Raw genomic sequence first — 12,022 nt, forward strand, 5'->3', positions numbered from 1 at the left:
CCCTCCTGCAGGCTCTCGCTCCAGCCCTAATCTAGCGCACTTGATTGTATGAATTAGCTGTTCAACAGGACCTTGATTGATTGAATCCGTTGTGTTACAATGGGGTCTGTCTTTCTTACTGGTGGTTAGGTGTTGGTGACACAGGGCAAGGAGCCTCCATGTTTCCTGCAGCTTTTCCAGGGAGGCCTGGTCATCCAAAAGGGCAGCAGAGAAGATGATGGCGTCAACAACACAGGTATATGCACAGCTCTAAAGTCTGACCATTTCGTTCGCATACACTCCTAAATATTTTGCTGTGCGACCTGCATATTTTCATTTGGGAGCACCAGTGCACCTAGAAAAAAAATCGCCCTGGTAATAATTGTTGTCATGATTAGTCTTCACTCAACCGTTGTTTCGGAGAGAAGAAAGCGAGCACATATTTGTTGCCATCATGGTTATACCATTACTACAGCTTGTTTGTAGCCAAAACAGTTCAAAAGATTTGACCCCTATGATATGACCTATATTACCAACCTATATTACCAACCTCCTTCCTATGGCAGATCCTACACCTAGTAGGCTAAGGAGCAGGCGTAGGGTTTTAAATTGGGCAATATCTTCATCACAATACGCATAGAAAATAGCAATGTATATTTTCAGAAGCAGGTGAGTCTCGTGTTCATATTTCACAACCTCCACAGGCTTTTGGTGCTGCCTATGAGCTAGTCAATAGCTACATAATAGGCTACTCTTGATTTAGGCTACTTTATAGCATGCTAAATGTTTCTGATAAGTGATGAGCAAACAAATCGATAATCTTAACCTCCATTTATTTGCCCAGCCAGAGATTAATTAACCAAATACAGACAAAGATTCAGTGGAACTAAATCCGATTGATTATCAGACAACTCACAGGCTTTTGGTCGGGGGTAGCCTAGCCTACGCGAGTGAAGAGCAAAATAATCCACTAGGCTACGTAACTGTGGATGTATTTCAAGGCCTACCTTCAAACTCAGTGCTGCTTTGCTTGTCATCATGGGAAAATCAAAAGAAATCAGCCAAGACCTCAGAAAAAAAATTGTAGACCTTCACAAGTTTGGTTCTTCCTTGGGAGTAATTTCCAAACGCCTGAAGGTACCACATTCATCTGTACAAACAATAGTATGCAAGTATAAACACCATGGGACCACGCAGCCATCGTACCGCTCAGGAAGGAGACACGTTCTGTCTCCTAGAGATGAACGTACTTTGGTGCGGAAAGTGCAAATCAATCCCAGAACAACAGAAAGGACCTTGTGAATTTTCTGGAGGAAACCGGTACAAACGTATCTATTATCCACAGTAAAACGAGTCCTAAATCGACATATAACCTGAAAGGCCGCTCATCAAGGAAGAAGCCACTGCTCCAAAACCCGCCATAAAAAAGCCAGACTACGGTTTGCAACTGCACATGGGGACAAGGATCGTTCTTTTTTAGAAATGTCCTCTGGTCTGATGAAACATAAATAGAACTGTCTGGCCATAATGACCATCATTATGTTTGTAGGAAAAAGGGGGAGGCTTGCAAGCTGAAGAACACCATCCCAACCGTGGAGCACGGGGGTGGCAGCATCATGTTGTGGGGGTGCTTTGCTGCAGGAGAGACTGGTGCACTTCACAAAATAGATGGCATGAGGAAGGAAAATTACGTGGATATATTGAAGCAACATCTCAAGACATCAGTCAGGAAGTTGAAACTTGGTCGCAAATGGTTCTTCCAAATGGACAATAAAGCACACTTCCAAAGTTGTGGCAAAATGGCTTAAGGATAACAAAGTCAAGGTATTGGCGTGGCCATCACAAAGCCCTGACCTCAATCCCATAGAAAATGTGTGGGCAGAACTGAAAAGGCGTGTGCGAGCAGGAGGCGTACAAACCTGACTGTTACACCAGCTCTGTCAGGAGGAATGTGCCAAAATTCATCCAACTTATTGTGTGAAGCTTGTGGAAGGTTACCTGAAATGTTTGACCCAAGTTAAAAAATGTAAAGGCAATGCTACCAAATACTAATTGAGTATATGTTAAATTCTGACCCACTGGGAATGTGATGAAAGAAATAAAAGCTGAAATAAATCTTTCTCTCTCCTATTATTCTGACATTTCACATTCTTAACATAAAGTGGTGATCCTAACTGACCTAAGACAGGGAATTTTTACTTGGATTAAATGTCAGGAATTGTGAAAAACTGAGTTTAAATGTAATTGGCTAAGCTCTGTGTAAACTTCCGACTTCAACTGTATGGACCCAATATAGGTTATATCTCAATCGATTAAACATTTTCTGGTGCTCCTAAATGTTATGTTGTGCTCCTTACTTTTATAAATTGGGAGTACCAGTGCTACTAATTACATTTTGTTATTTAGAGCACAGTGTATGTTTCACATGAGCACTTACTACTACTAATAATAGTAATGTATTACATTTATACTGTCGATACAATATATAGCACTCTTTTCATTACTGCAAAGGTAATCCAGTAGGCTCTTTCAAAACAAAATCTGAATGAGGAATATGGCTAGTAGCTGGGCGATCACTTATTTATTATTCACTTAGCACTACTAGAACGGATGCCTTGAGTGGCATTAAAACATAGTGCTTGTGTTTACCACACGTCTGTCTGTTTTGTGCCACTGAGCTTGTGTGCGTCTACTTGAATTTGTCCGTGTGTCTCCCTGTCCAGGCGGCTGGCATCTGTATTGCGTGCGCGGGGAAGCCACGGTGGAGGCTTCCCTGGTGGAGGTGGAGTGTTGCTGTGCCAGCCTGCGTTCCCGTGCCACCCTGGTTCTGCTGGAGGCCCACCAGGGACAGCTCTACCTGTGGCACGGATGTAAGTCCCACGCCAGCGCCAGGGAGGTGGGCGCCAGGGCTGTGGAAAGGCTCAAACAGAGGTGAGTATCCTATACAGTTTATGGGAGAGACTTGTTGCCATCTGCTTTATTCTTTACGTAAAGTAGCAACCAAACGTAAAGCAAATACATTCGTTTTTAGGTTCTGACTAGTTTAGGCTCTGACTAGTTTGGTGTGCCATTCGTTTAGTTTATGTATACAAGTTAATGTGTTTGTTTGTTAACGTGTGGTGGTGTGTGTGTGTGTGTGTGTGTGCACACTGCTTACGTGTGTGTCTACCAGGCATCCTTCTGAGCTGGGCCTGAACAGTAACAGCAGTCTGAAGGTAGAGGAGGTAGAGGAAGGCACGGAGCCAGTTGGGTTCAGGAATGCTCTGGGACAGCAGGACCGGAAGGCATATGACTGCATGCTCCAAGGTACCGTACCACTTCTTACAGTAACATTTTCACACTCCTTATCATATCGCATTCTGACTATACTGTAACGCACGTCTTATCGCTAGTCTAACCGTAACATACATATTCCTTACTGTAACAGAGGCTCAAATACTGTAACATACAGTGCATTCAGACCCCTTGACGTTTTCCACATTTAGTTACGTTACAGCCTTATTCTAAAATTGATTAAAAAAAAAAAAATCCTCATCAATCTACACACAATACCCCATAATGACAAAGCAAAAACAGGTTTCTTAAAAATAAAAATAAAATGATATATTACATTTACATAAGTATTCAGACCTTTTACTCAGTACTTTGTTGAAGCACCTTTGGCAGTGATTACAGCCTCAAGTCTTCTTGGGTATGATGCTACAAGCTTGGCACACCTGTATTTGGAGTTTCTCCCATTCTTCTCTGCAGATCCTCTCAAGCTCTGTCAATGAATGGGGAGTGTCGCTGCACAGCTATTTTCAGGTCTCACCAGAGATGCTCGATCGGGTTCAAGTCCGGGCTCTGGCTGGGTCTCTCGAGGACATTGAGACTTGTCCCAATGCCACTTCTGCGTTGTCTTGCCTATGTGCTAGGGTCATCGTCCTGTTGGAAGGTGAATCTTCGCCCCAGTCTGAGGTACTGAGTGTTCTGGAGAAGGTTTTCATCAAGGATCTCTCTACTTTGATCCGTTCATCTTCCCCTCGATCCTGACTAGTCTCCCAGTCCCTGCTGCTGAAAAACATCCCCACAGCATGATGCTGCCACCACCATGATTCACTGTAGGGATGGTGCCAGGTTTCCTCCAGACATGACGCTTGGCATTCAGGCCAAATAGTTCAATCTTGGTATCATCAGACCAGAGAATCTTTTTTCTCATGGTCTGAGTCCTTTAAGTGCCTTTTGGCAAACTCCAAGCAGGCTGTCATGTGCCTTTTACTGAGGAGTGGCATCCGTCTGGCCACTCTACCATAAAGGCCTGATTAGTGGAGTGCCGCAGAGATGGTTGTCCTTCTGGAAGGTTCTCCCATCTCCAATGTGGAACTCTGGAGCTCTGTCAGAGTGACCATTGTGTTCTTGGTCACCTCCCTGACCAAGGCCCTTCTCCCCCAATTGCTCAGTTTGGCAAGGTGGCCATTTAAGAATGATGGAGGCCACTGTGTTCTTGGGGACCTTCAATGCTGCAGAACGTTTTTGTTACCCTTCCCCAGATCTGTGCATCGACACAATCCTGTCTCGAAGTTCTACGGACAATTCCTTTGACCTCATGGCTAAGTCTTTGCTCTGACATGCACTGTCAACTGTGGGACCTTATATAGACAGGTGTGTGCCTTTCCAAATCATGTCCAATCAATTGATTTTACCACAGGTGGACTCCAATCAAGTTGTAGAAACATCTCATGGATGATCAGTGGAAATAGGATGCACCTGAGTTCAATTTTGAGTCTCATAGCAAAGGGTCTCAATTCTTATGTAAATAAGGTATTTCTGTTTTTTATTTTGAATACATTTGCAAAAAAATCTAAAGCCTGTTTTGCTTTGTCATTATGGACTATTGTGTGTAGATTGAGGAGGACAAAAATGTATTTAATCAATTTTAGAGTAAGGCTGTAACATAACTAAAATGTTGAAAAAGTCAATGGGTCTGAATACTTTCCGACTGCACTGCACAGGCTCCTTATCGTAACATAAAGACTACAATACCATAACTTAAACTGACTCCTTACCGCAACACATTCTTACTGTACCCTAACGTATACGTCTTATTATAACATACACTCCCTGGACGGTAACACACTCTTTATCTTAACTCACACTAACCGTACCGTAACACACATCGTTTCTATGCAACACACACTCATGCCGTAACATGTCCTGCTTACCGTAACACGCACTCCTTACCGTAATGCACATCCCTTAGTGCAACACACCAATTCCTTACTCTGACACACACTAAACTGACTATATGTATTCACTATGTCACTTTGGATATTAGCATCTGCCAGATAATTATATGTTGCTGTTGTCCCGCACTAGCTACACATCCAGCTTACCTCCGTCACCTGTGTTGTTGTGGTTGTTTTTCACCTCTGTGGTGTTGTTTCACCTGTGTGGTGTTGTGTTTCACCTGTGTGGTGTTGTGTTTCACCTGTGTGGTGTTGTGTTTCACCTGTGTGGTGTTGTGTTTCACCTGTGTGGTGTTGTTTCACCTGTGGTGTTGTTTGGTCCAGATCCAGGCAAATACAACTTCACCCCACGTCTGTTCTGTCTGAGCGCCAGCTCGGGGGTATTTGAAGGGGAGGAACTGCTGAGCCCGGCCCGTGTGACAGGGGCCGTCATGGCCATGCCCTTCCTCCAGGAGAATCTATACTCTGTGCCACAGCCAGGTACAGACCCCAGATGGATAGCTCTGTCTCTCGCGCTCTTCTTACTCATTCTGTTTCTGTCCACAATATTTCATGCATGCGTACGCCCTCTCTCCTTTCTACACCTGTCTTTCATTTAACTCCCTCCACCTCCCTTACTCTCTCTCCCTCCAGCCCTCTTCATGCTAGATAACCGTATGGAGGTGTACCTGTGGCAGGGCCAGCAGCCCGACGACGGAGAGTGTACAGGCTCAGCCAAGATCCGCTGGGAGAACCAGAAGAAGTGTGCCATGGAGACGGTGCTGCAGTACTGCAAAGGTCAGTCAGAGGTCACGAGAGAGAGGGAAGACGTTGACGGAGAGATGAACAGAAGTCTAAGAGAAAGGAAAAAGAGAGAGAGTTAAATCTTATGTATTATTATCATTATTAGATGTATTAGATTCAGCAGAGGCTATATTGACACAGTGCTGTTTGTTTAGGTTTTGTGTATTCATATATTTATGTAGATGTAGTGAATATGATATAGTAGTTGAGGTTACTATTGATAATGTTGTATGTATATGAAGGTTGCGGGTAGTTGATGTTACTATTGATAATGTTGTGTTGTATGTGCAGTATATAAAGGTTGTGGTACTTGAGTTGACTATTGATAATGTTGTGCTGTCGTATTTCAGAGAAGAACTCTCGCCGCCCCCCTCAGGCCTACCTGGTCCTTGCGGGCTCTGAACCGCTGACCTTCACCAACATCTTCCCCTACTGGGAGAGAGATCCCAACATCACCACCCAGGCAAGAGACTGACAGCCCTACTCCCCTACTAATACAAGAATACCCTTCTAGTCAGCAATAATGTAGTTGATCGTGAGAGACTTAACACACATATCTTTGTGTTAAGGGGGGGTGGGAATCTTCCTGTGTGGTGGATTAATGTTACACTGGTAACCTGCAAAGTGATTGTATCAACAACAAAAAATATCATATACCGCCATGTTCGCCATACAGTGCATATTGTACAGCCCAAATTGTAAACACGGTTGTACTTTGACAGGGGAGGGGTTAGGGTGGTGCCTTCCCCTAATGTAGCATGTTGTGTTTTTCCTTTTGAAGTCTGAGTATGATACGCTGTCGCTGATATCTTGTGTGTGAACGTGTGTGTAGGCGGAGGGGGCACGCAACAAGGTGACCCTGGTGCAGGACGCCCTGAACTGGCTGAGTAAGAACCAATACTCTGTGGAGGAGCTGACGGCCAAGCCTCTACCAGAAGGAGTGGACCCCCTCCGCCTGGAGATCTACCTTTCAGACCAGGACTTCCAGGTACAGGGACTTACTGGAACCATACTGGGGCTTGGCGGAACTGAAACTATTTAGCTGAATGTAAAAGTTGTATTGATATATTTATTTAAAAGAACATCTTTCATCGACACATTTACAACATTAAGACGATATGCACAACAATCCAACAGGATGTAAAAGAACACAAAAAAACAGTACAGATTAACATTACATATGGCTTTACAATTGGAGCAAGTTTTTATTGTTTTGAAATATTGGTTAATATAGCACATAAAAGTTGTATTGATAGATTTTGAGAATGAACTTGATTGAGGTAGCCGAGGGTGGTTATACTCTGCACTGAGTATACAAAAAATTAAGCACACCTGCTCTTTCCATGACATACTGTAGACTGACCAGGTGAAAGCTATGATCCCTTATTGATGTCACTTGTTAAATACACTTAAATCAGTATAGATGAATGGGAAGAGACAGGTCAAGGAAGGATTTACAAGCCTTGAAACAATTGAGACATGGATTGTGTATGTGTGCCATTCAGAGGGTGAATGGGCAAGACGAAACATTTATAAGCGTCTTTGAATGGGGTATGGTAGTAGGTGCCAGGTGCACCGGTTTGTGTCAAGAACTGCAACGCTGCTGGGTTTTTCACACTTCCCAATGTGTATCAAGAATGGCCCACCACCCAGCCAACTTGACACAACTGCGGGAATCATTTGAGTCAACATGGGCCAGAATCCCTGTGGACCGCTTTCGACGCCTTGTAGAGTCCATGCTCCGATGAATTGAGGCTGTTCTGTTTAAAAATCCAATATAAAAACATTTAATCTATGAATAAATGAACTATAGGGAATCTGTTTTTACTTACGTTTAACAACATACACACATCAATCTCGAACATTTACGTTGTCATCTGTGTATAATTTGTCATAATTCTGAGTGCACTCCATGACTCGAGAGCTATTTAGAGAACCCAATTGGGTTGTTAGCGAAAATGACATCCATTTATTCATATTACCGGAGTGCTTTGTCTGGTACTGAGGAAAAAAATAAACTGCTGCGACATAATGGTAATGAATATGACTGCTATCACACTTATTCTATTTTCCTATAAATGTCTGTTACAGAGGGTCTTGGAGATGACTCGCACCGAATTCAACGCCCTGCCAAACTGGAAACAGAAGAACCTGAAGAAAAGCAAGGGCCTTTTTTAAAAAGTTTTCCTTTTTTGTTGTTGTAAACAAACCAAAAAACAAGAGGATTTTTTTTAAAGCCCATATGGCACCTTTTTCATACTGTTTTGTATTCTGTGGGAAATCATGTTGTTTTTTTCATGTAAACCGAAAGAACAAAACACATGTACAGACAAAACGATAACCTCTTTTTAAAAATGCCAATTTTATAGACCTTTCCTACAAAGCAATATATTGTAGCCAAATATATACAGTATATGCAAGTGTTACCTTTTGGCAGCGAGGTTATTGTTCATTATAGTGAACTATATATGCCCCTGAATTATAAATATGTATTATAAATGTCTGTTCTTACATGTGTACTCTAGCATTGTCAATTCTGTCAAGAGTGGGAGATTGTCTTTGTGTCTGTTGTGTTGAATGGCTGTGTTCAACAAAAACACTCGAGGGTCATTCATACACCTAACCATCACCTAAAAGTTGCCACCAGTTTTTAGAGAAGAAATACTCATTAGCCGTTCTAAGTTAGAGGCCATCTGCAGTTGCTACATACATACATACATTTTTTTTTATATATACCCATTGATTCATTAGGACTATAATTTACGAATGCCTCATTAGCTTTGTTCAACTGTCGTACCCCATTACGACCCAAAATATAAGCTTGTTTGACCTAATGTTTGTAAACAACATAAATGTCAACAAACACTGTATCGCCTCAAACCATGGTTTAAACTATAATTTTGATATCATGGTCCATAGCTTTGTCTATGAATTTGAGAGTGGTTACATTTCTCCAGCCCCATCCCTCAGCTTTTTACCAAAACACTAGTGGGGTGCCTCTTTGTTAAAGGTTCAATCTGCAGTTGAAACAATAAGTCTCTTTGGGGTGGTTTCTCCAACAGATCAAGCCTAATCCTGGACTAAAAAGCATTTATTGGAGAATCTCCATTGAGATAGATTTTTAGTCCAGGACAATGCTTAATCTGTGTCCGGGAAATCGCCCCTTGAACTTTCAGGTCTCTCTTGCAAAAGTGATTTTATATCATTGAGACTAACCTGTATAATTAAAGATGAAATGAAAAATTGGTAAATACTAATGGCTCCAAAAAAAACACAAAAAAAAGGTGCTAGATTTTTTGTGGGGTTTTAAGTATTATGAATACAGTACACCCTAAGAGCCGGTTTCCTGAACAGATAATAAGCCTAGTTCTGTACTAAAAAGCTCTTTCAATTGTGAATCTCCCTTGAATGATTTTCAGTCCAGCACAACGGTTAATCTCTGTCCGGGGAACTGGACCCAAATCTTTGCATGTGTTTGACAATGGTGTGACTGCTTCTCTAGGACCAAACCTCTGACTGTATTGTACCTCTTCACTATGAATTTCTTGGAGTGTGTGGTGGATGAGTAAGCGTTACAGTGCTTAGTGAAAGCCTACAAACCCTTGCACAGTTTTCCCATTTTGCAGCCTAAAACTTAAATCCCCCAAAAATATTCAAGAAGTATTTTTTTCTCTCTGATCTATCTACACAACATACTCCCCCATTTTCCTAGAAAAATGTAATTAGAATATTTCAGATTTTATTTAATTTTTTATTCACACCCCTCGCTGTGGCACATCTAAATACGTTTAGTTGCAAATTATCTTAATACAAAATCACACTTGTTGAATGAGGTCCATGCAAAAGTTGTGGTTTTCCTGATTTTAAGAACAACTTTCTCTGTCTCTGTAAGGTCCCGCAATTGGATAATGAATGTCAAACCGTGATTCAACCTCCGAGCCACACCCAATGAGCTTTAAAAGCATGTCTGGGATACATTTTTGGACAGGCATAGATCAGGGGAGGTTTAGAAATAATTCTAAGCCACTGAGTATCCCATTGAGTGTTGTCAAGTATGGTAATTGCCCCAGATCAGTGGAGAGCAGTGGGGGAGGTGGCGGACCATCATATTAAGTGAATTTCATACTTTTTTTAATGTAGTGAAACACTTTTTAGAATAAACTATATTAAATATATTCACATGTCACCAAATAATTGATTTAAAATGCACTGTTTAAACACAACTTCCAGAGGATGTCCTCTAACCTATCAGAGCTCTTGCAGCATTAACTGACATGTTGTCCAGCCAATGAAATGATCAGGGCATTAATCTAATACTGAGAGCATAATCTACAGCTAGTAGTTCACTCGGAGAGAGAGAAAGTTCACTCGGAGAGAGAGAAATACAGTAGTTAACAGTTTTGAACAAATTAATTTCTTAAATGGAGAAGCAGCAGAGGGAGAAAGAGCTAGCTACATTTCATTGTATTTAGTTTTAGTTTATCTTTCACTTACTTAGCTAGCTAATGCAGCTAATTTAGCCGACTCAAAAACCTGACTCGGAGAGGAATGCTACACTGAACAAAAATATAAACGCAATATGCAATTATTATTGTTTTTTACTGAGTTACAGTTCATATAAGGAAATTAGTCAATTGCAATGAATTAATTTGCCCCTAATCTATGGATTTCACATGACTGTGAATGCAGATATGCATCTGTTGGTCACAGATACCTTTAAGGTAGGGGCATGGATCAGGAAACCAGTCAGTATCTGGTGTGTTCAAAGGGCGACATGTCTGCTGAGTATGCAGGCCATGGAAGAACTGGGACATTTTCAGTTTACAGGAATTGTGTACAGATCCTTGCGACATGGGGCTGTGCATTATGCTGAAACATGAGGTGATGGCGGCGGATGAATGGCACAACAATGGGCCTCAGGATCTCCTCACGGTATATCTGTGCATTCTAATTGCCATAGATAAAATGCAATCGTGTTCGTTGTCAGTAGCTTACAGTATGCCTGCCCATACCATAGCCCCACCATGGGGCGCTCTGTTCACAACGTTGAAGTCCACAAGCTGCTCACCCACACAACGCCATACACGCTGTCTGCCATCTGCCCGGTACAGTTGAAACCAGGATTCATCAGTGAAGACACACTTCTCCAGCATGCCTGTGGCCATTGAAGCTGAGCATTTGACCACTGAAGTCTTTTATGATGCCAAACTGCAGTCAGAGCAAGTCCCTGGTGAAGGCCACGAGCACCCAGATGAGCTTCCCTGAGACGGTTTCTGAAAGTTTGTGCAGACATTTTTCGGTTGTGCATACCCACGTTTGTATCAGCTGTCCAGGTGGCTGGTCTCAGACGATCCCGCAGGTGAAGAAGCCGGATGTGGAAGTCCTGGGCTGGCATGGTTATACATGGTCTGCGGTTGTGAGGCTGGTTGGACGTACTGCCAAATTCTCTAAAACAACGTTGCAGGTGGCTTATGGTAGAGAAATTAACATAAAAGTATCTGGCAACAGCTCTGGTGGACATTTCTGCAGTCAGCATGCCAACTGTATGCTCCCTCAAAACTTGACAGATCTGTGCCATTGTGTTGTGACAAAACTGCACATTTTAGTGGCCTTTTGTCCCCAGCACAAGGTGCACCTGTGTAATGATCATGCTGTTTAATCAGCTTCTTGATATGCCACACCTGTCAGGTGGATGTATTATCTTGACAAAGGAGAAATGCTCACTAACAGGAATGTAAACAAATGTGTGTACAGCATTTGAAAGAAATAAGCTTTTTGTGCTAATGGAACATTTCTGGGATCTTTTATTTCAGCTCATGATACTAACACTTTACATGTTGCATTTATATTTTTGTTCAGTATACTTCTGGTGTACCAAAACGCAATGATACTGCTGGTCTGATCGAGGCGTAGGTTGCGGGTGGTACTCCATCCAGTGTGAGGTTGTGGGTAGTACTCCATGCTGTGTCGCAAGAGATTTTTTTTCAGTTTGTCCTTTGCTTTGCCGTGCAGTACTAGTAGTAAACCACCAATGT

At 42.2% G+C, this 12,022-nt stretch overlaps 1 protein-coding gene across 1 annotated transcript in view; it reads left to right on the plus strand.

Annotated features, from left to right (window-relative positions):
• The window catches only part of svild (supervillin d), a 109,939-nt gene extending 101,028 nt beyond the window's left edge, over positions 1-8,911 (plus strand). Inside the window, exons 23-30 of the mRNA XM_038991550.1 lie at positions 130-235; positions 2,703-2,910; positions 3,152-3,285; positions 5,529-5,684; positions 5,838-5,981; positions 6,338-6,450; positions 6,820-6,975; positions 8,079-8,911. Of these exons, the coding sequence (XP_038847478.1) occupies positions 130-235; positions 2,703-2,910; positions 3,152-3,285; positions 5,529-5,684; positions 5,838-5,981; positions 6,338-6,450; positions 6,820-6,975; positions 8,079-8,165 (1,104 nt within the window). The 3' untranslated portion in view covers positions 8,166-8,911. The remainder of the gene's footprint in view (positions 1-129; positions 236-2,702; positions 2,911-3,151; positions 3,286-5,528; positions 5,685-5,837; positions 5,982-6,337; positions 6,451-6,819; positions 6,976-8,078) is intronic.
• Positions 8,912-12,022: the final 3,111 nt, after the last annotated feature.

Source organism: Salvelinus namaycush, chromosome 4 (assembly GCF_016432855.1).
Source record: "Salvelinus namaycush isolate Seneca chromosome 4, SaNama_1.0, whole genome shotgun sequence".
NCBI lineage: Eukaryota > Metazoa > Chordata > Actinopteri > Salmoniformes > Salmonidae > Salvelinus > Salvelinus namaycush.